Source organism: Lonchura striata, chromosome 3, assembly GCF_046129695.1.
Source record: "Lonchura striata isolate bLonStr1 chromosome 3, bLonStr1.mat, whole genome shotgun sequence".
Classification (NCBI taxonomy): domain Eukaryota; kingdom Metazoa; phylum Chordata; class Aves; order Passeriformes; family Estrildidae; genus Lonchura; species Lonchura striata.
In genome coordinates, this window is record NC_134605.1 from 31,404,425 (window position 1) to 31,429,466 (window position 25,042).

The following is a 25,042-nucleotide window of genomic DNA, read 5'->3' on the forward strand; positions in this document are numbered from 1 at the left end:
AGATTAAAATAGATTAATTTCTTCCTTTGTGTGTTAAAAAAATAAAATATCACACTCTAAGTGAAGAAATACAAGCAGATTTTTAAGGAACTCTAAAGATGACATCTTTAAATGTTAATCGGCAAAAGACAAGAGATCGTGGTAAGCCACCCTTTCTATAAACCATGCATGCAATCAATATAAAACTTTCCTCTATGCTAAAGCTACAAATATATTGATATCAACAGCTCAGGAACCACAGATGGCTTTTAGGGAATATAGTGGATTGCAAGAAAGGAAAGACTATTAATATGCCAAAGCTATAATGCGGAATTGTATTTACTACAAAACAAACAAATCCTTGCTGTGAGGTAATTTACCAGTGACAATTATTTCACTGAATACAACAACCTGTAGTTTTCTATCCACCAAAATTCATAGAGATACTTTCCTTTCATAAGGAAAGGTCAGACACACTCTGGATGACTACACAATGATGCTGCTGCACTCATTTTGCCTCCCAATAAAGAGCCTTTTTGTCCCTATTTATTTTATTCTGCTCTGGAGTATCAACTTGTTACCTTTTTTACAGGAAAATTCATTACAACAAACCAACACAAATTTGGATTTTATATTCTTATGCAAGAATACATTAAATTATTGAAATATGTTCCTCAAAAAGACACAAATATCCTATGAATGTTAGAATTTTTTAGAATGTGACCTTATTTCAGTGGGTCAAGTTTTTTTTATTGAAGGAGGAGGATAACTACAGTAAAGTATTAATATTATTATTGGTATTATTATTACTACCTATCTACAGCAGATTCTTTAAAACCACACCACCAGTGCACTCAACATCTGTGTGATTATCTATTAATGACTACACGGACACAGAGGAAGCTGGCACAAAAAACACATCTCAGACAAATACATTAGTAAGTATTACACAGCTATTATACACCACAAATAACATGCTAGAACTGTTTTCCCAGCTGTCCATTTGTAGACTTAATAATATCTGCAGCTAACTTCTTGGATCTTCCTGGAGAGGATGTAGGGGAACACAAGGTATTTGAAAGAATCCCTAGAACCAGCTGGTTTGGTTTCATTTGGGGCTTTTGACTCTTAGTTTGCCAAGAAAGTTTTGTATTTTATCTAATATCAGCATGGTTGTTCACAGAGCTGCAAATAACAGCAAGTCCCTGACTCCTCTGGAGCAAGGATAGTTGGAAAGGGAAATGTTCATCATCCCTACATAAGCCTCTTTGTGCCAACAGCAGTTCCACATAATATCCTATGCACTTGGTATCAATTAAAAGTATAAGACTCTGAGATTGAAAACCATCCAAAGGGATCTTAAATACAATGTTTACAACAAAAATTCATCTTAAATATTCATGTGGAAGTTGAAATCATAGAATGTGATCCTTCTTCAGACTTTGTTATATAACCAAGCAAACCCAGAAATGGAGTATTCATTTGAAAGAATGACATTCAGACAAAATCTACTTTGTAAGAAGTCTACCTAACGTAGAAGAAAATCTACCAGAAAACTCAAGATTCTCACAAATTAACATTACCAGAAGTTTCACTGATTGCCCACGAACACACTATTAATATTTTGAACTCTGAAAACCATCAAATATCGTTTTAATCTGGAGTAATACCTAGAAGCCAACAACTCACTAGCCTCATAAGAATTCCTATCTATCATAAACCTTTAGAGTTTTTTGGTTAAAATACTGTTTTTAAACACCTTTCAAGCTATAAGCACAAGAAGATTACAAAACTACTCTATTATTTAGATAAAGGAACCATGTAACGTCCTTTAAGACATTAGCCTGAACATTAGTTCACTCTTCCGTGAAAAGTTTCTGTTTGTTTAAAAATGATAAACACACAGGAATAGGAATTAGCTAACCCTCCCGGTGGCATTTTTAAATTCAATCACATTTAGGACTAGAATAAATCAATGGTCCTTTTCTAAACATGAATTTCAAAGAAAACCATCTTGAAATACAAACTAGTCATGCCACAGTCCTGTGGTAGTGACCAATATAAGTTTTAGGTGCAGTTCTGTAGCCAATTCACTCCTGCAAAGGTGGGGACTGCCCCTAGCAGGGAGCTGTCCTGTCCCTCCACTCTCCCATTCCTGTGTTTGCCAGCTCTACTGTTTGTGCAGCTACACAGTGAATCAGGTCAGGGAAATGATCCATCTGAAAGTTAGCTAGGACAATAAAAAAAGATTCGTTTTCAGCTAGATAAATTTCCTGGCATGATTCACCATGTCACCATTATGAGCACAAGTGCCAACACAACCAAGCTAGGGGAGGACATGACACTTCCCCCATTTCAGCAACAGCTTCCACTTAAGTTTCAAGTAAACATGGAAGAGCATCAGGGGCAAGTTCACAAGTTTCTAATTAAAATATAGTAGCTGCTGCTGTTTCTCAAGATAAGAATAAAGTTGTTCAGAAAAGTTTCCAATGTATTAGTCAGCATGCATAAACTGGCATGATATTAAAAAAGCCAACACAGTTGAAAACAGAGTGAATGCCAGCCTCAAAGTAAAGCAAAAGATACTATATAGAAGCACACTACTTTGAAGGAATTTTTACATGTGCAAAAGTTATACCATTAATCCATCTGCAGTTTCATGAAATCAAAAGCATGCAAGCATAGGCAGAGATGCTGTGATGTTCCTACAGATTACACTCTCCCAAGGACCATTGTTCAAGGGTTTCCTCCAGTCTCTCTGGAAGATGCCTAACAAAAAAACTAACCTTAAGATTTTTCCATTTTCTTTAACAAGTTATCTCTTTGTATGACCTAACAGATTTTACCTCTTCCTCTGCAATGTGTCAGGATAAACAAAAACAAAAAAAATCCACTTCTTCTCATTCAGACTAAACTTCAGCTATTAGATTGATTTTGCTTCCTGTACAGAAATTATATTTCAATTATATAAAATTATATTTTTAAAAGCCTGAATATTGTAATGTAAGGTATTTAGGAGTTTCACAAAGATAAACAAACTCACATTCAGGAAGTCTCTGAGGTGAAGTAACAATACTATTTCAGATTTATCTGAGGGAAACTGTGACTTGGACAAATTCAAGTTTCCACAACACTGAGTGCCAAATTTAAGGTACTATTGGCCCAGTTTTTTATATAATTTACCATCTTACATGTCTTCCTTCACTGTGAACTAGGATGTCTATAAATTTATCACAACCAAAACCACAGAACATTTGTATCAAGTATCCCTCAAATCTCTTGCTGGTGGTGTGGTTCTCAGTACCTCAGCCTAATTAGCAGCTGTGTGAAGATTGCTCTGGTTACAGCAGGTTTCTTATTGTGGCAACGTTGATAAAAGGCTATCAGGAAGCTGTGCCCAGTAAATTTTTTTGCATTTCAACTGTTCAAATGTAAATAACTGAGGATTACACAATTTGGAATTTCAATGCAAAAATGGTAACAACTAATGAATCAGAGAACTTTCGAATTTTACACAGTAAATATGCTACCATATTGTAATTCAATATTTTTGGGAAGACTACTCCTGAAGTCAGGACAGTCATCAATTTCTAAGTGTTCTTCTGAAGATCTAGTAAAAGACAATGTGTTTTCTTATCAGTGTTCTGGCATCTACACATTCATTTCCTATCTTCCTATCAGTTTTTAACAAAGCACTCGCTTAGAAAGCAAACTACAAACTAAAAATTTACAGTATATAAATGTCAGTTGCAGTGATATGATTACAAAGAAATTTACTTAAGTTTTTATAAATAAATTTACTTAGTTTTTTATAACAACACCCTGATTTGCAAGGGAAGGAATCAATAATAACGTAGACTAGCTGAGAGCTAGAGTAAGAGTAAGTACTAGTCAGAGATGGTATTAAAGAACGCTGGAAAAAATGAGACTAGAGGTACACCATTACACATAAGGAGTATACATCTGAAACAAGTCTCCCAATTATCAACTATTACAAGTTGTGGCTTACACTGTGACCACCATTCCCACTGCCGAGGAGCTCTCAAGTCCACAGGGACACACATGACTGCATCCAAAGCAAAGCTCTGGAAATGTTCCTATGTAGCTTGAACCAAAATCTAAGCATGTCTCAACAGATCTGCCTCTATTATCCTGATGAAGTCCTACCCTGGGAAGCAGGAATCCCTCCCAGAGCAAGTTAAGGTCTGTGATGTTGGAACTAAGCAACGTTTTGCCTGCAATTAAGATTAAACTGCTCTCAAGAACTTGGGAGATCAAACAGATCCCACTCGCTACCAACATCTTTCCATGTTTTAATGAAAAAAAGTCTCTTGTTTTGTCTACAATGCTCATGTAGAGATGCTCATGAAGGGTCAACAGTTCCTCTTAGAAAACAAAAGACAACCAAGATAGCACCGAGCGGTTATAAAACCTTCTTCCCTGGTCTTCTCCCTAAAGTTTCTTTATTGAAAAAAAGCTTATTTTCAGTATCTCAATCTGCAGTCTCATTTGTATCATGCCCTAAAACTCTGAGGTCTTAGTCCAGTCCTAGAACTTTTTCAGAACCTAGTTCCAAGTCACAGCTGCTGACCTCAATAATGTTTTTGACGATTACAGCAGGGATGGTATTAAAGAAGTGGTTCCCACAGAGGCATAAGCTGATTGACCTAGCTGAGGTGAGAACAAGTACACAGACTGCTTCAGAAATAAAATAAATCACAAAAACTTGGGAGATTTGTTGGACTGGCATGTAGGTATATCAAGAGAAGATGATTTTTTACAAGGTATCAAAAGTTCTGGTGTTGCAAACATATTATCCTTACAAAAACAATGAAGTAACACAAACACAAAGGAATTTCCAGTGTAACCAATGTATTACAGCATGCCAAAGGTATTATACAGCATGACTATTCAAGCTTCAAATAAAAAGTAGAGGTTTTAAGAAACAGAAAACATGTATTTGCCAAATGTTTCCTCAAATTCTTCCCCAACAGCATCCTTTGGACATTTGCTGGCCATGCAGTACTGCCAGGCCAAAAGGGTTTTGAGCAGGAAAAGGACCCACAATGAATTGTTAACATCTTGATTCTCTAATCCCTGCAACAGAAAATGTCCAACCAAGCTTGCTTCTTTAGAAGTATTACTCTCACGGGTAACTAAGTAGTGTGAATAAGAGAAACCAGCATGAATGGAGAAAAGCTTCAGACCATGTGCAAGCAGGAAGCATTCATTATACAGGAAATGGAACAGACATACAAGAACATATAAGGCCACTGGGTCCAGAGTACTCCAAAACACCCATTGCCCAGGTATCTTGCTGTGTAACAAGCAACCTGCTGCTGTCAGGAATAGCAAAAGCACTTTTCACATAACTCAGGATATGCAAAAGCTTTGAGCCTAAAGTGATAAGCACCAGAAAAATGCCTTACAAGCAACTGCAGGGAAAACAGAATTTTAGCCACTGTCATCTACAATACATGTATGAGAGCTTCGTTTTTACTGACGAGAATCAAAACTCTACAACCATTTAAAGGCTTGCAACAGTCTCTATTATAGCTACAAGGAAACACAAACAAGTTTTTAAATCTGAAGCTTAATCAACTATGCACATTTATCTAAACTGCCATTCAACAAGGATATTACAACAAGGATAATCTTGAGACTGTTTAAAATACTTTGTGTTTCACACTTCAATTTCTATTGTAAACTTCTTTAAGAACAGAATTGGTAATAGAACAAGGTAGAGAGCTGCAAAAATTACACTCACCTATGCACTACCTAAAAAGTATACAGAATAAAGTTATTTAGCAAAGAGAGCACCTCATCCTAGTTACATCAAGTTTAAGATTTTCATATAGTTCTGATCCTCTTCAAAGAAAAGTATGGAAAAAAAGGTTATTCCAAAAGGAAGATCTTGGTAGTCAACTACAAAGTGAGCAGGACAGAGAAAGGGCTCAGAGGCCCTCCTCTCCTTAGTAGGGTAGTTGCAGGAAAACAGCATCTAAATACAAAGATCTCTGCTCATAGTGTATGTGGGGAAAAAACAAAACAAAACAAAAAAACCACCCAAGCAAATAAAAAACAAAAACAACACAAACCCAACAATAACAACAAAAACATACAAACAAACAAAAAACACAAACAGTACTGACTACAAGCAACTTTACAGATTTACTTAGATCCACTTCTACACTGAGTGCAAGATACAGCAATTTCTTAACAGGGAATTTAAAAAAAAAAATCTGGGAATTAAAAAATTAAAAAGTCTAGCTACCATATAAGGCTATAAGAAAGGTCACACTACCATTATTCCTTCCGTTGGTCTACATGGAACTGTCCCTTATAAAATCATACATTTTGTTGGACCTTCACATTTTGCATTAATTAGAGTAGAACTACCATGATATGAAGGGATTAATTATTTTCAAGTCGTTTATCAATCAAGACTTTACTTTAAACTACTATTTGGTAAGACAATTAGAAAAAAAAAATTCAATTTCTTCTACTTTGTGCAGATGTTTAACATAGTCTATTTAAATTTGTCTTTGTTAGAGGTGTGTTAAATTGCTCAGATAATTCAGACAATCTGCAAACAAGATTTCTGACAGGTTGTGAATAATGCTCAATTAATACCATAACTTCTGAGATTAATTTTCCAATCAAGGCATTTGTGTCCCCATTAAAAAAAACATACAAAAAAAAACCCAAAAAACAAACAAACAAACAAACAAAACCCCAAAAAAACAAAAAAAAAACCAAAACCAAAACAACAAAACCAATGGAGGAAAAAACCCTCAAATATAACACATGAACTCAATCTCCAGAGTGTCTTTCCAAAATTAACATCTGTTTGGTCTTGGTTCAACTGTAAAACCCAATGTCCACTACCCTAAGACTATAAATAATTTGTACTTTAAACAACAACTCTATTACTATTTGGAACAATAGATTTATTCCACTATGCTATTTATTCTTCTTGAAACAAGATGTAACAGTTGTAAATATTTTCCACACAGTTACTTCTCAAAATCCCATGATACCTGCATCATATCCTGAATCTCAAAAATGAAAACCGAGCAGAGTTGAGTCAATCCCATCACAGTAAATCAAACACTTTCTATGAACTGTATGAATTTAGAAATACTAACACTACTTCAATTTTAGATTCTACAAAGTTATGAAAGGCATTTTTAAAAATGAGGAAATAAAAAAAAAGAAAAACATTGCATGAAAAATCTTATTGTAGTATTTCAGTGATACATACACTATTTACAGGACAATCTCATTACAGGAAAGCTTCATGACATCTGCTTTTTTACCACCATCTCATTACATCAAACTTCTTAAGTTATTACAGTTAAGCCACAACAATTTTGGAATTTGGTTCCCTCTCTATGAAATTGGAATGTTGGTCCATGTACCACGTGAGCCATGTAGAGATTGCCATGGCAAACTGCATCAGCCAACGCACCATAGCAGAACACCAAAGCCCAAACAGAAGTAAGGCAATGAAGTGTGGCAGCACCAGCACTAACTCAAAGTGACAGTATATTGCTTTGTCTTTAATGATTTAGCCATCATGTTGTACCTTACACACTAGGTATATCCTCACCAAAACCTTACTCTTTCAATTAAAGACAAAGTTAGCTGACACGTTAAATTTAAAACTGGGTCCTGCATCTGTGTCAATTCTTCCTTTGTCCTTAATGATCTTTCAATAACATGGTAACAGAAACTCCTAACTCTTTTCATATGCTTAAATTAATTGAAAATCTGTGCACAGGTTATATATAAAGAAATTAGGTTGCAATTAAACATAGTTATGAAAGATTTTAAATCTAATTGTTGTGACTATTATAGAGCACAGATAAGGTCAAGTTTGCAACTCAGAAAACTCTGGCTTTAAAGAAAAAATACCACATGAATTATATGCATAAAACTCACTTTTGTAATGATACAGCCCTAATCACACTAGGCATGTTCATAATGTAAAACAACATCTGTTTCCAAACTGATAAATTAAAAACATATCCCCCTCTGCAAATCATTAAATTTAATTTAGTAAATACAGTAAAAGCATGTTAAGTAAAATTAAGGTACTAACTTTTACATAAATTTAAAGATACTCTGCAAAGCATTGTCCTCTGCAAATCCAAAACGTAAAATTCATTTCCGCAATTGCTGCAGAGTGCTTACACTAACTGCAGTAATGTCAAATATTTAATTTCTGTGTATCAGCAACAAAGTTCAGGTCACTCTGTTTAAGGTTTTTAGTCAAAACTGCTCCCCTTTCATCTGTATGCATTACAAGGAAAAATGTCAGTGTCATCTAAAAAGTAAATTCAAAGAAAGTGTATCTCTCTCCTCACCTGGCTACAGGTATAACTGGAGAACACTGAAAGGAAGAAAAATTATCCTCACTGAGCCAGTGAATTGCAAAAATATCATTGCAGCCACATGTGGACACAGGGCATGAGCTGCTTGGTTCTTGTCACTGGAATTAAGACAGTAAGTTACACTCATAAAGCCATTCTTACAGAATACATTCCCACTCCTCTTTTGCCTGAGCAGAGACTCTGCTCTAAGGAGACTGCTCTGCTGGGTCCCCACTTGTTCAAGTTCTGATGTCTCACAGGGATCTGAATCAGTACTTTAGTTCAGATAAGGAAAGTGCTTTTGCAGCAAATCCTCCCACCACCCTAGTTAATGTACTTTCATCAGCTGCTTGAAGCAGTCCCGCAGTGCACAAAGCTGGTTCCTTTCAGATGGAACTAAAAGCCACACGATGTATGCAGGAGCACTACCACTGCCAAAGGGGCACAGAAGCAGACAGAAGCCAGGCCAAATTAACACCCACTTCACTTTACAAATGCACTAAGTGTAGATAGATATCAAGTCCCCATCACCAATTACTTCATTCCCCAAATGTGCTGGGCTGCATTACTTGTCCAGGCACACACAGTCTCTGTGCTTCAGGGTTTCCTTTCACCTGGGACCCAAGGTTCCCCAAGTTTCCCAGCCACTGCTTCTCCCTGGGTCTTGCGTCTTCTACTGGCTCAAGTTCTCACCTCCAGCCTGTCATCTCTGCTCGTTTGTCCTTTCATATACAACATCTTACTCTTCCACAGTATTATCTACTCCAAACACACTGAAACTGCTTCTCCTAAAGAGTACTCAAAGCCCAAGTATGATCAATCTGCCATTTCTTAACTTTTGAGTAAAACATTAATACTTTAATGGGTACCTCATTTAGGCAGAAACAGAAAAATAGGTCTTTGAAGCCATGTAGCCTCACAACTGATTGTTCAGTGCTCAAAGCAGGCTTAAAACCTCACAAACATACAGACCTCAGCCCTCTATTACTGACATGGATATAGCACTAAGAATAATAATAAAGCAAACATCTTTTCACTGTATTTCACAGCCATTCATGGTGCCCTAACATACCCTGTCTTCCCTAGCCTCTCTCTAGCAGAGTCTAAATTCAGAGAGAAATCCCCAACTCTATTTTCAGTCTTCCCCTCTCATTTCTACATTGAGTTCACCTAACTCGCCTTTGTAATGGCCCATCTCATTAGACAGCTCCTCAAAACCATTTTTCATCCCAATACCTTCAAGTCATCTTCATACTCCTGACTGGGCTGTGAATCACAAAAGCAAGCTGGATTTTTTTTTCCCTTTCCTTGTATCACAAACCATACTGACTGCTGAAAGGGACAATTTTAAGAGGTCCACGGCTATAGGCACATGACCAAGTAATTGAGCATAAAAGAAACAGATTAGTCAACTGAAGCAGCCCAAGCCTCTGTGTTCCCAGCAGGAAGGGTGTGCAAGTTTTATTTCTAGGTCAATTGAGTCTGGAGTCTCAGGAATTTATGCTGCACCGTACACTTGGCTCAGAGCTGCCTAAAGGACCAGTCACTGAGGCTGGAATTCATTCAGTGTCTGCCTGGAGAAGAGATCCCACACTCACCCTTCTCCACTAGAACATGGTTTGCACCTGTGAGCCAAGCCAATGTGTATCCAGTGTCGATGATGGAAGAATTCACTTTAAAACTGTAACAGAATGATCGCTTGTGGAAACAAGACAGCTTTACCCAATCCCATGATGCTTCTTTACACAGACAGAGAATATTTAGCTGCCAAATAAGTGTTTACTGAGTGCATTCTCAGAATATAGATTAAAGCTGGATACTTTTCCTTGGCAAAATTTAACAAATACACTTAGCAACTTTGATATTCTCACTCCAGAGCAAGGTCAGAGTAAAAGTTGTAATTATATGAAATGTATGACCATTGAATAAAATGCTTATGAATTCTTAGCATTGTGAAACATAACCATGCTTTTCCTTTTGTTTTCAAAAGCAAACAAAAGAATCACTTTGACCCACCAACAACCAGAACAAGTCAGACAAAGAAAATTAAGGACACTATTAGATGCAATTTAAAAAATTTCCACTGAAACCTACACAGTTATGTATAGTAAGAAGAAGAAAAAAAAAAAAAACAACCATAAATTTAAAGTTATTCATGATAAGGAAAAATGCATGCCATGAAATGTCTTTAATTGGAAAACAATTACTAACAAAACTGACCTCAAAATGTCAACTTGGTGAGCTTTTCTTCAATTAATTGATAGTAAAACAGGGTAAGAAGAAAAACCTTTAACATTTCAGAATTTCAAGTATTAAGATATTGAATTTCAGTGTCCAGTAATTAACATATGCATATCCAGTGCTCACAGAGTTGAGCAGTTGTAATAAGAATGAGCAATATTACCTGAAGGAACTGATGTCATGTAAAAGAAAATTATTTGGAGCATCCTAACCATTCAAATACATTTGAAATAAATTTTTATTAAATAATCAAAACAGGAAATCAGATCTCCAAATTGAGTAAACAACAACAAGGTGGAAAGGAAAAATAATTTTAAAATTTAAATAGTTCCTATCATGTAAAATATTATTTGTTATAAATACAGGTATGTACTCCAAAATAGGATGTAGGCCTTAAGCTTAACATGGTTTAGCTCATTTTCATTTACAATACCCATAATGCATCCTGAAATACAATTTATGCAGGAATAATAGAAGAATAACAAACTTTTTCTCTCATTATCTTGCCTTCCTTGACATTTAATGTCAATCTGCAATAACAAAGCTAGTAATGATCTTTGTCTTCACACACTGCTGTTGAAGCAATCCATTTCTTTGTAAATTAAAGAGCAGTTTTGTTCCCACTATTTCAGTCTAATCTTTCTGGGCTAGGGTCACAGAAACTCATGGCATAAATCATCCTCAAATCCAGATCACTCTCTCTCTCTGAGAGAGGTTATATTCTTTTGAAAATAATGTGTGCAACCACAAACTAAAGCAGAGCAGCATGAAGCATGGAAGATTTCATCCGAAGTTCATCACATGATATGAATGCCAGACATTTCTAGAGGTTTTATATCCAAAGCTGAACATATAGCAACCTCCCCAAGTTTGCAAATCACATGGTGAAACATTTTAAAGAGACATCTCAAGAATTCAAATATAACAGAAAATCATACTTTATACTGGCTTATAGTTAGAAACATATTCTTTAATCATATGGTTTCCAAGTCTGCTAAGTAATAAGGTTTATGCTGATCTTTATGCAAGTATTATGTTGATTTTACTGGGACTACTTGCATACAAGCTAAGCCACGCTGAATGATTTTGGCATCTAGGACATTTCACACAAAGTAGCACATATACAGCAGCTTCCAGGCACCCTTTGACTGCACACCTCCATTACTGCCTCTTCCAGCTGCCCCATCAGCCAGCTGAATCTGATGCAGAGGCAACAGCAGCTGCAGCAACAAGGTTCAGGAGTGGGAATTACTGAGTCCAACTTCCTCTGCACTGCCAGAAACAGGGGCAGTGCTAAGGGTTACATATCAATACCAACAAGACATGAATCTGACCAAATGGTCAGATTAGCTTGCTCCACACCAGAAGATAAATCAAGAGCATTCATCTGTGTAACTATGCAATACCATTGCACGCGGTGTAGGAGACATCAGAAAGCACTTTCCATGAAAAGGCAGAACTTACCCCTCTTCTGTACCCAGCCTTCCTTCACAATGGTAACATCGCTCATGATGACTCCACTCTGAACCCCAAACTCAAAAGAGTATTTCTTTGAGTCACCAGCTTGTCTGTTTGGCTTCTCTTCTGCAGCTCTTCACAATTTCTACTGAAGAGTCAGACTGGAAGGAAATATTAGAAAAATAAAAATTTGAGTCTTTTCTGGTTTTCTCACTTGACAGCAAACAAAAAAGTCTTTGTTGATGTATTTCACTGACTGAGCTCATATTAAAAATCTGCCTTTATTTTTAATTAACTGTATAACACAATCATGTTTCTAGTCTTACAGCACATTTTCCATGAACACTACAATACTAAAAAGCAGCAGAATGTGTTAAAATTTAAGTCATGTGGCACTTTTATAAAAGGCACATAGCAGAATTCTCTAGTACTAGTTTAACAAGATACTCTTAAATGAAAGGCTGATGGCCCTGCTTCAAAGGTCCAACTCCAAACACCCTAGAGATCTTCCCTGTTCCCAGAGTTGTCAGAACCCATGCAATGGACAAGTGCTTCCTTTATTATGGCTACCTACAATCATATTAAGAGTGTGAGAAAATGGGATGAAAGGTTACATTCTTGCCACTTCCACTATAATTTTATTATAGCCAATACAAATCCTGAGCATGCAAGAGTTTTTCAAAAACAGCATCATCTCCAAGTACACAAACAGAAATACAACTTCTTATAAGTACATATTAACCAAAAACACCCCGAATGTTCAGTTTATAAATGAAGGAATGCATGTTCTCTCAAAGCTTTAAGCCAGGCAGTGACAAGATTGCTCTTTTCCCTACAAACCTCAGTCTGCAGGGCACAGAAGGGAAGTTAATCCTGGAACAGGACATAAAACTCTCAGAAGCCAAAATCCTCTCTCTTGACCACCTCACTAACAAAGTACCTAACAGCTGTAAAGAGGAGATAAATAGCACTACAGTTAAGTAAGAAGAGAAGCCAGAGGCCAGGAGATGTTTCCTTTTGCCAGCAAACTGCCTTTCCCCTCCAACCTTCAAAATAAAGAGAAGCATTCAAATAATCCAGAAAAGTGTGGAAAGCCAAGAAATGGGATTTCTCTGATAGTGGAGGAACACCCTTCCACAGCTCTACACAGGAGCACACACACACACAGTGGTGGCACAGAACAGGAACCCCCACACAAATTTAATGCTATCAAATACAGCCCATACCTATCCATTTAGAAGGCTAAATATAAACGGGAAAGAAGCAAATATGACTGGGCTAGAAGCAATCTGTGCAACAAACAAATGAAGAAAGCACTGGGAAATCAGCTTTTTTAACACAATCAAGCACAAACCAAAAACAGAACCATTACAGACATATAGGTTATTTCTTATTTATCATTTGAAATGTGTATTTGCATGACACAGATGCTAGATGAGAGGCTACTTCTGAATGGATGCTGTAACATGCAAAATAAAACTTGGCATGAGCATTTTTTCAATTGGTATGCAACAAAAACACAGCACAACCTGATTTTATGGTAACACTCTCGTGTGCTCATTTAAGTGTTGCTTTCACAAAACTGTTTTTTTTCAAAAACACTCAGTAATTTGGTTGCATAAAAGTAAAAATCACAACGTTAAAATTGTTAATACTGTAAAGTTGAACTAATATTGATTACTGTGTCTCTGCGACATCCCCACAGCACCAGTAGATGTGGCCATGAGACCTGCACAGGTGACACACAACCTTTGGCATTGGCATCACACCCTGTTGTGTGCAGCATGACATCACACACCTGTATCTAGAAACACAAACTGTTTAAGCTTTCATAAGAGTTAAAAGAAAATGTTAGGTACATTTTGGAAGGACATAAGAATGCTTTACTGATGTTACTTGATCTAACTTTAGCTGCTTAGACATTATATTATACACAAGTCAGTACAGCAGAAATAACCAAAGCAAGCATTTCCACATCCTGCACCTTACTAATGTGAGAGCTAATTCCTGGGTCAGACATTTTCAGAACTTTTGTTTGCATGCTTTAAACAAGATAAGCAAGTCTATCAGCTGTGCATGAAAAGAGATCTGACAGATTAAGACACATGCCTGAAAGCAGGCTGCTGTTCCGCCGTTCTGGATCACTGCAGCACAGCAGTGATCAGCTCTTATTACAAACACGTAAATCTTTACAAAGCCCAGAGGTGGGCGTCAAACAACTGTGACCTAAGAGCAGCTGTTCTGGGAAGAAAGTGTAAGCACATCAATTTCTAAAAACCGAACGTCAGTTCGGTTTTCTACAATACTTTCATTGCATTCTTTGAAAGTAATCACAGTTGATTTTTTTTACAGCTATGAAGATACAAGAAGCAACGTGTAACACTCAGTATTTACCTTGGGTTGGCATATGCTGCAATACATTTTATCCTTTTGGCAAATTTAATGTACTTTCCATTTTTGGTGTGCGCTTGTGAACAGTGCAATGATTTATTCTTATTGGTAAAGACATAGCTATAAGAAATTAACTTCTGTACTAAGCAGCAATAATCTTGTCTGCCCATAGACTGATCAACCAGTCCATGATTTATGAATGAATTCATGCTTGAAGCTCCCTGTTTACCTACTGATTACAAATAAGTTAGTGTTACACAATCAAAATCTGATCTATGATGGACTTTCATGTCAGACAGTGCCTGAAACAAACTCAAGTGTATGTTTGTAGGCTTGCATCCTACATGTACTGCTTTACTAAATTCTGAACAAAATCTCCAAAATACAAAAATTACATAAATATGGTGCTAAAATTAACTGCACTATTCCCAGTTTAGCTTCACAGTATTGCCAGAAACAACTTTAAAATTACCAACAGTTCTATGATTGTATTGATTGCTCCATTATTGGGCAATTAAAAGTCAAGCTGAATTACATAGGAAGCTGAAGGAGATAAATCAAAGCATTAAAAAGCTAATGAAAATAAAGGTTATATGTGCACACTACACTTTCAAGAAGCCATTTGTAAGCAACTATAAGATTATCCCTTATTAAATGACTTTAAGCCTTTCTAAAAGCTGTACTCCTTTACTCTAGAAGTCATTAAGCAATGCTCCAAAAGAGCAGAATTTTGAGAATTACTTCTTGTCATGACCAAAACTGGCTTCATAGTGAAAAATAGTCACACAAAAGCCTTTCCTAAAGATGTTATAAAGAATTGTGTATAAATGTAAAGGAGTTGTCTGAAACACATAGAACAAATACCCTCACATGAAAACAGCATTTCATCTATAGTTCAACTACTTCAAGGAAAGCTACAGAAATGTTTATTCTGCACATCTGGCATAGAATTTAAATACTTGTTAGCAATCAACTCTGCTCTCCCAATGCACTTGAAGCTTCAGCAGCCAGTATGCAGTAATTTTTACAGTTTACCATACTGCTATATAGGATGAACCCACAGAAATAGGAGAAAAATATGTTAGAACTGAATTTGACAATGCTTTGCATTACAGCTGCTTCCTACAGGGAAGAACTTGATTTGTTCTTATGTATTTTCCAGCAGCTAGAGAACACATCAGATTTTTCCCCCACACACATTTTTTTGTAACCTATCAAATTTTGAAGATATTTTTCCAACAATATATTGTGTGTATTCTGCAGACAGTATCAGATAGTCACATGTATACACAATACATACAAGAACCCACTGTCAGCATACTTTATGATGCAGGTGTAAAAATTTACTCCATTACAATCAGTGATGTGGAAGAATTTAGGGACACAGGTTAGTGTAGGCTCACCAGCATTAGGTTAGCAGCTGGAAAGAGCTTTTCCAGCCTAAATGATTCTACGACTCTATGCAAATACCTGCTGGAGGGTTTTATCTCATAAAAAATGCACAACTTTTCCTTTTTTCTTCAGGAAGTCATTAAGCCACTTTTGTAGTGTGAGATAAAACAATTATCTAGTATTATACTTTTCAACTCCGAGTTGTAAAGGTTTCAAAGGCAACTTTCTGACCAAAGATTAACCAGAGACTACTACAACCAGCAGAGATCTAGATCCCTGCTCCAAGGCTCATTTCCCTGAGCCATGGTAAACACCAGCCAACACATTCTCAGCTTTCATCTTGAAATTTAAGAATATCAGCAACATAGAAAAGAACCATCTTACTTCATGATGCTACCATATGGGAACTATAAGATTAAATTAAAATGAGCAATGGACCATTCAGTAGAAAGCCAGCTTTTCCCCAGCTCCTGTTTTTAAATTAAAGGAGGTTCTCATGCCCATCACAGCAGGCAGCTATCTACAGAGACCTGGTGAGTACTGAGAAGGAAAGAAACCCCTTCCTAGCAGAAGAACTGAAAACTGTGTTTCAGGTCTACACTTAACAACCACTATATGCAAGTGAATTATCATTGAGATTCATAAGAACAGACAAGACTCCTTTGAAATCTGGGCATCCTCCCATTCTCCCCATGACAAGAGACAGCTGAGTAAAGAAGACAGCACCTATAAATTCAGCATAAATTGTGTGATTCAGTTCTCTGTTGTAAGAACTTTCATAAACACAGGCTTCTACTTTCAACAATTTTGGAGCTGAGAAAAAACCAGAAATTCTCACATTTACCAACTCAAGTTTCCAGAGAGAATACCGGGAGAATCAAGTTTAGTGCTTCCAGAAGTGATCCCCATAACTTCTTCTACCATTATCAACTCAGTGGATCATCCAACCTTGTTCTCTTAATATGTGAGTACTACCATTTTCCCTTTTTCAAGTTCAGTAAAATGTTTGGGAAGAAAAGAACAGTAAGTGAACCTTTCTGATTCCCTTTATCTGACTCACTGAGATTCTTTGGTCCCCCATCTAAACAGAGCCAAACTCATCATCCCTATCACCTTACTTTTCAGAAAAGCAACTAAATTATTTTATGCATGCACACAATACACACATCACCAAAAAAGCAGCTCTTTTTCCATCACACACATTTGTTTCCTTGCTTTGTGGGCTTTTTTCTTCTTTGTAGCAGATCAAGCAATCAGGAGTTCTTCCCAAATTTGAGTCTGACTCCTCCCAAACAACCCAGCAGGCTGTAACTACTTCCAAAGCAGGTTGCACTCCCCGAGCAAGGAATTGAAAATGTCAAGGCTCTAAACTAAAACCAGAGTTATCTTTAGGAATGGAAGCTGAAATCCAGGCTTTATTTATATGAAAAACACATGCATATCCTCCTCCCCTAGCAAAGCTGGCCAAATGATTAGAGGATATATTGCACATCATTAGAAATTGCACAAAAGACTATGACAGACTAGAGATCGCTACAAAACTTGCAATCAACCAAAAAACTTGTAAATCAAATTAGACTATACTGTTAATGGAAGAATCATATTCAGGTGGGTGCTATATTGAAAAAGTATGAAGTATTTATAGAGGCTTTTATAAACCACCTATTCTGGAATTCTGGTTATACTGACTCATTTAAATACTATCAGAACTTAGACTGAGGAAAAAGGAACCTCTAGGCACATAGTATTTGTCCAACTTATTATGTCATTTAAAACTTGAAAAAAGAAATACCAAAAACCCCCACAATATCAAACCAACACAAAATAGGAACTGATTTGGCAAGACAAAGACATTAACAAAAAATTATTATTTAAAGAAAATAGATCCTAAATTTATAAAATAGTAAGCTTCATGTACATATGATTAAAATTCTGAATGATAACTTAAATATTTTGTAAGCAAATATATTTACAGTTTTTAAAACTAATATAAAAATATCCAAAGATATCTCCATGACAGGCATTACAAATATTTTTTAAACTATATTTCATCGTAAAAGCCTCAATGAACTTTAAGAAAATTGGTATTAGAAATTTACTTGTTTGTAAGTTTTGATTTAGAATATTGAGGGACATGAAAGGAAACTGGCACTGCCTACACCTTGTGGTAAGGAAAACCAAGATACTCTGGAAAACATAAATAGCTCATTCAAATGCATGCTTACGTGTATGCTTAATATTTTTAGTGTTCTGTTTTCACTTTCAGTATGTCAAAAAGCTTCACATAACTAATATATGCTCAGATAAGCCTAGTTAAGAGAATGCAGGCACACTGAAATATTAACATACAAGTCAGATGTTTTATTTCGATTCTGCAACTGATTAAGTTTATCGGGAAAGAAACCATCATTCTGTATTTTATTTCCCATTACAATGACAAAGCAAGTTATTTTAAGGGACAAAGGTATAATTAAAGCAAGGTGAACAAACCCACCCTTGCCTTTGTTTACCATGGTATAAAGGAAGTTTCTAAATGTAACTAAATTGTTTCTTTAGAATCCCATGTGAAACATTAACAACCCATTGTTTTGCCTTGTGTTTTTTGACAAAAATGCTTCTAATCCTTTTTCTCCCTGTCAAATCACATAAAACAGTAACTGGAAAGCAGACAGAAGCAGATAAAACTTATTAGACTGTATGTGTGAAACATAACCAAAGAATACATTTCAAGTAGAAAAGATGAAGGGAGGGCTAAAATTATGCATTATAAAAAGTTACTGAGGCAGTGATCTTGGGAGATTTTTGAGACTCAGAGAAAGTCAAATCAAGGATTAGCTAAACTGAGTATCACAACTATGACATGTTACTTCACTCAATCCTTCAAAACACATGTAATAAATTTAATTTGCCATGGATTAATGTAGGAAGATGAATCCTTGCCTTTTAAAGACAAAGTTCCTTTGCTCTTTAAAAATATCATTTAGAAAATACTCAAACAATGAAGAAAATAAACATAACTTCCATATTTTTAAAACAAACTACAATTAATTTTCTATGTCTTACAGACTCAGAAAAAAAAACCCTAACCTAATTTTCAAAAGTTCAAAGAATCTGGAAATTCCTAGTCATTCTAGCAGAGATCTTAAAAGATACCTTTCAAGAGATACAAATCAAAGTTTCATTAAACTCATGTATTTAATTATTTCTGTGATGGTAACTTTTCTGCAGCACAACTCTGTATTGTGCATGAAAGACCAAGAACACCACTGAACAAAAACCAAAAATACATTAACTATTCATGAGTAACAAGAAAATGCTGAGAAAATAAAGAGTTCTCAAACTATTAATAAAAAAGATTATAAAAGTTCATAGACATGCCTACCACATAGCTTTTTTTAAACTTCTACATAGTAGGTTTTATTTATTATGTCTACATTGAACAAATCAAATTATGAATTGTCTTGTAATAGGAATGAACTACGTGATTCCTTTCTACAGAGCAACCAAACACTGCTGAACCTACTGTCAAATCTTGACCCTGCAACATGACTAGAACATAATCAATTTGTAACCTAAAACCTTCAGATCTTCTTGTTCACACTAAAAATGCATTATATTCATCAGCCTGAGACCTGGACTTTCTAAGGACAGAAGGAGTTCTCTCTACAACCCTAACTTACACACAGGTGCAGAGCTCACTAGGTGAAGGTCTTTGGCAAATGTTATATGAAATGTCAGATTACATGAAACTTGCATGTACAACCTTAATTCTCTGTCTCAAAGTGTATCAACACATTTAGAGAAGGATATAATAATTTCAATAAAAGCTCATGAGGAAAACTGCAACAATAGCATATCTCAAGAAACACCATGAATACTTAGGGGAAAAAAAATAAATGTGTGTTGGTAGAAATTTTTGCAGGATTGCTGAGACTCAACCAAGAACCATTGCATTAATTCTGTGGTGTCAAACCAGCTGTACAAGAAGCTGTTGACTGTTGGGCACTGACATTCCACACCTATAAAAAGGCAGTGGTGAGACCTTCATTGATCTAAAGCTGAAGCAGGGTCTTCATCTCTGCTCCTGCTATAGGAGACATTCAAACAACTTTGTCATGTGGACAATGCAGGGAAGTTTGGCAAACCACACTGTCAAATCATTCAGACATGCACATGAAATATTGAGGACCCAGTTGCACTCTTAAGAGAATTTTAAAACAACTACTGTTATTTAGCCAGGATATTACAGGGCAACAATAATATGCTATTTATATATGTAAATAATGCTATTTTTGATCAGTATGACTCACACTTAGACACTCACATAGAAATATGTGGAAGAAGAATATTGGTTAAGATGGCTCCAACATATATTATTTATCCTAAGCATAAGTGTTGACACAAACAGTATCAAAAATCAAAGACATACTTAAATTGAGCAAAAGCAAGCACCTTTACATAAAAAAGCCAAATATGCTTACTCTCCTTGACTGTAACATTTAATGTTATTAAGTCTTGGGGGATTTTTTTGGAAGAATTAATTTTGCTACATCTTCCTACTACACCTGAACATCTTTAAATAATAAAGGAAAAAACAATCTGCTTTAAATCCTTAGCATGCATCATAAATGCCCATATTTATTGATCTAGAGTCATGGAACAAGGATAAAACACCAAAAAATCATCTACTATATACCCTTGGATTTTATTTCCAGTTTTTCTATTAGTACATACGAGTGATTTGCCTAAATAAGTTTCACTTATCAACTCTTATACAGAATGTTGTTCATACAATTATTACCCAAGATAAATGTATAAACCAAAACTTTAAGGATTCCTTTTTATGCTAAGAAAAAAACCATAAAGTTAACTTTCACATCCAGTGTTTTAGTGTTTGCTGGTAGAATTTGGGTTGGGATTTTGGGGGGCTTTTGGTGTTTGCTATGGGATTTTTTGTTGTTGTTTCTCAGTCTTTAACATTAATTTTTAAACAGTTTGAATCAGCTTTTCCAGCTATTGTGTAACTTATCTTTAGAAAGTAATCTTTTCTATACCACAACAACTCGCTGCCAAGAAGATTAACTTGTGCAATGCATTTATTTACCAAGAAGACCCTGTGATTCTGGGGAAGTACAGCAAAAAGAAAACACATTGGTTGGCAAGCAAGTTCCTCACTGAAACCACACCTTTCCTCATAAGCAATGCAAAACTTCCTAAACCACATGTTGTGCTAGAAAGCACCCCCTGCCTCTTCTATGCTATTCCTACTGGACCTATTCTAGCAGAATGGCAATCCTAGATAGAACTAATTGATCTAATATTCTAGAATAATATGAAAGGACACTTAAGTTGGCAATCTTTTCTTATAAAAGACAGTACTTCAAAAAGAAGTGGGTTGTAAAATTCATACAAATACTGAAAATAAAAACAACCTTTTAACTTAAGCAAAGCTCGTAGATGCACACATTTAACTATTCCCTCTTTTTTAATTGCTACTGTAGTTCACAAGGGGAGTAGTACACATTTTGAACATTTTGCTGGAAATAAGCAAACAGAAGACTTTTGCTACACACATGACCAAACCCCTACAAAACATGCAGTTATAGCATGGTGTGGTACTTCCACACAATTTCCAGGAAATCAATTCATTTATGCATTATCCATATCAAAATGAAAGTAAGGCATATGAAATTTTCAAACAGTGTATGTCCACACTCTTTCACTCTTCAGTGAGGACTAAAATAAGTAGCATGCCAAACCCATGAAAGCTGCCAAAGAATATTGGGTCTCTGTTTCAAAACTGAAGGAAAGCTAGGCTACCATGTTGCCAAGTCCACATCACCTGTTACACTAACAGCACAAAATGAAACTGTAAGTACACAGTTACAAGAAACTGTATCATCTTCATACTCAGAACATCACAGAAACTTCAAATATATTTTAACACAAACCACTTTAGTAATGGTTCGTAATTTCCAAAACAATTTAGTATTTCGAAGTTATTTAGCAAATAATACTTCTTGGGTATAGAAATTATTATCCAGTAGATCTCTTTAAACTGGGATAACGTGGACCCTGAACATGAAAGAACACACAATCACTTGGTTTTAGGCAAATTCCAAGTAGTCTGAAGGATCTTCTGGTTATAATAGAAACTTCAGACACATGCTGTTGCAAAATGCAGTAGGAAGTCAAGATACAGTTTCTGGTCAGTGTCTTGCAAACAGAAGCTTGGATTATAAACAACTGCAGAGCCCAAATAAGTGGTTTTGGGTTAAATTTGAAAAAACATCAGAGTGTCTTCCCTTTCACAAAGCATTTTTTCCAATGTCAAACAGACAACAATTTCTAGTACATATCAATGCTACCCAATCCTGAATTCTCACCTACTTCCCCTAGAATAGCAGCATCTTTCTCAAAAACACATAATCTGCCCCCAAAATGCAGAACAAATGAGGGAGCGGAACCCTGAAATACTACTTGTGAACCTATTTATGAAACTAAGGAGATTACTGAATCCATTCAAACCTAGGTTAGAGCAATGCAGCACAGCATAAACTGTCTAACACAAGACATTATCTGTGTTTACACACACCATGCACTCACATCAGACTAAAAAAAAATGAGTTATTTAAACAATACACATAGCCTTCTAGGAAACAGAGACATCTCATCTCTGAAGTTTTTCTTTGAACTTATTTGAACTTGACTTACTGGTTGCATCCAACCAAAATATATACACGTGGACTATAATTAGTAATCCAATCCAATTAACAACATTGAGGTTCACTTATAGGCTCCTATCAAAATTAAAAAAATAAAAAAATAAAAACACTAAACAGTCCTACAAATTTAAGTAGTACACTCACTTTACAAGTCAAAATAAGCTTCCTTCTATACCTCATGTACTCTCTTTCCATGTTACTATAAACAAGTAGATCTTGCCTATAGATCATATAGCAGAAACAGAAGATCATGCTTAAAACGTTACTTGTCATAAGTTAAGGTCTATTATCTGCATGCTTCGTGCCTTGAGAAGTAAAGCCCTCTATGTGCAAAATGCAGGGAACCATGTTTAGCAAAGTTTTTCAAAGATCTAAACAAACATTAGCAGAGGAGACTGCTCTATATTTCTTCATAACTGAAAAAAGTTGGCAGTGCAGATACATCAGAAACATCATAATTTTTGTAATAAAACCTTAAACAGAAATTGGGACACGTTTTCATAAAAATTATGAAATTATGTAGATATATACAAGGAGCCAGTCAACTAATAACTACATTCAAGAAAGAAGCAAAACTAGAATAAAGGTCAAGAGAGATTAAATTGTTTATCCTTTCCACCCACAGGAAAAATAAGATTTTTTTTTTTTTTTTTTTGACGTTTAATCAACATATCATGGGAGAATGTGAAACAGTCCTGGCTATTTCACGCCTCTTGGATTCCCATCCAGAAGTAAGCTAAGGAGCGGTGCCCATACAAAGCAACCCCGCAGCCTATAAGCCCGGTAGTGCTCGTTACATCACGATCATTTGCATTTAAACTACAATATATAGCGCTGCGATCTCGCTGCCGAGGGGTGCCGCGCTGACCCCCTGCCAGGCGGAGCCCCTGCCGCTCGAACCGCGCCGGGGCCGGCGGCTTCCGCAGGGGCACGCCCGGCCCGGCCCGGCCCGGCCGCCCCGCCCCGCGGCAGCACCTGCCGGGACCCCGCCCGGGCAGACCCCGCCGCAGGCCCGGCCCGGGGCAGCCTCCGGTCACCCGGGGCAGCCGGCTGCGCATCAACTTTTGCATGTGGGCCGCGGCCTCCATGATGGCCGGGGCGGGCGGGCGGGGGGGGCCGGTTTGTTTACTTGCAGCAGCCAGAGCCGGCGGCGGCAGCAGCATCATCATCACCATCATCATCACCACCCCTTGTGCGAGGCGCTGCCACCGGAGGCCCGCGATGCCGAAAGGAAAGCGCAGGGGCTGCGCGGGCACACACACGCACACACGCGGGCATGCACACGCACAGAAGTTCCCAGCGGATAAAATCCCGCGCTAGTCCCGGCACCGGCGCCCACCGCACGGACGCGGGGAGGGGCCGCCGCCGCGTGGGAACCTCCGGCCCCGCGCATCCAGCGCCCCAGGGGCGCACGCCTTGCCCTGCCCCTGCCGTCCCCCCCTCCCCCGTTACATAACTCTCCCCGCCGAAACGCCCCTGCCCCGCCCTTCCCCACCCCGGCCCCGCACCCCGGCGGGGCGACCCCCGCCCCTCCGCCTCGCTCCCACCCCGCCGCCGGCGCTAGGCCACGGGCGCCCCCGCCCCGCTCTCCCCGCCGCCACGGCCCCGCCGCGCCGCCGCCCCGCATCCCGCCCCGAGCGCCCCCGCCGCCGCCGGAGCGCCGCCGCCCGGCCCCTCCCGCCCCGTACCTGCAGAGGCGGCGGCGCCGCGGGCGCTGCTGCGGAGCCGGAGGGCGGCGGCGGCTTCGGGGGGAGAAGGGGAGGGAGGGCGCCGCTGCCTCCTCCCCTGTCCCCCCGCCGGGCTCGGCGGTCCCTGGCGGCCGGTGTCTCCGCGGGGGCGGGAGGAGGCGGCTCCGGCCCCAGGGCGCTGGCGGCGGTGGCTACATGGAGCTGCACGCCCCGCTACGCAGGGAGGCGCCCGGGCGGGCAGCGCGGCCGCAACATCGATGCGCGGGGTCAGGAGGGCTGCGGCGGCGGCGGCGGCTCCCCCCCGGCGCACTCACCCCGGAGCAGCCCGGGCCCCGCTCTCGGCTCCTCCCGCCGCCTCCGCCGGGCTCGTTATTGACTTTCAGGAAAACTCCCGACGTCACCGGCTCCCCCCGAGTGTCCCCCCCTCCGCGGCGGTGGCGGCGGCGGCGGCGGCATCCCCGGCTCTCGCGAGAAGCGCGGCGGGGACGGGGGGGCCGCCAGACAGCGCGGGGGGAGCCAGACAGAGGGGGGCGGCTGAGGTGAGGGTGGGGGGGCGGGCGGCAGGGAGGGAGGAGGAGGAGGAGGGAGCGGCGGAGGGAGGAGGGAGGAGGCGAGGCGAGCCGCCCGCCCGGCTGGCAGGCAGGGGCGGGAGCTGAGCGGAGTGGCGTGTCCCGTCCCGCCGCCGGGCCGCGGGTGGGAGCGGGAGGATGGATGGATGCGGGCAGCGGCGTTTGCCGGCGCTGCGGCGCGCCGCGCCTGGGTCTTTCGGCATCGCAGTTCCTCGCCAGCCCCG

At 38.6% G+C, this 25,042-nt stretch overlaps 1 protein-coding gene across 5 annotated transcripts in view; it reads right to left on the bottom strand.

Moving 5' to 3' along the window:
• Positions 1 to 24,685, bottom strand: part of AKT3 (AKT serine/threonine kinase 3) — a 146,366-nt gene extending 121,681 nt beyond the window's left edge. The window contains exons 1-2 of one of the 5 annotated variants that reach the window (XM_021550421.2): positions 24,564 to 24,685; positions 12,060 to 12,214 (exon numbers count right to left, since the gene is read on the bottom strand). Coding sequence is in view for 2 of the 5 variants with exons in the window: in XM_021550423.3 (XP_021406098.1) it covers positions 12,060 to 12,105 (46 nt within the window). In the remaining 3 variants the exon portion in view is untranslated. Of the gene's footprint in view, positions 1 to 12,059; positions 12,215 to 12,893; positions 13,276 to 24,249; positions 24,487 to 24,563 lie in introns of those variants that run through there. The other 4 variants (XM_021550420.3, XM_021550423.3, XM_021550426.3 and 1 more) reach the window with 4 other exon arrangements.
• Between the last annotated feature and the right edge of the window lie 357 nt (positions 24,686 to 25,042).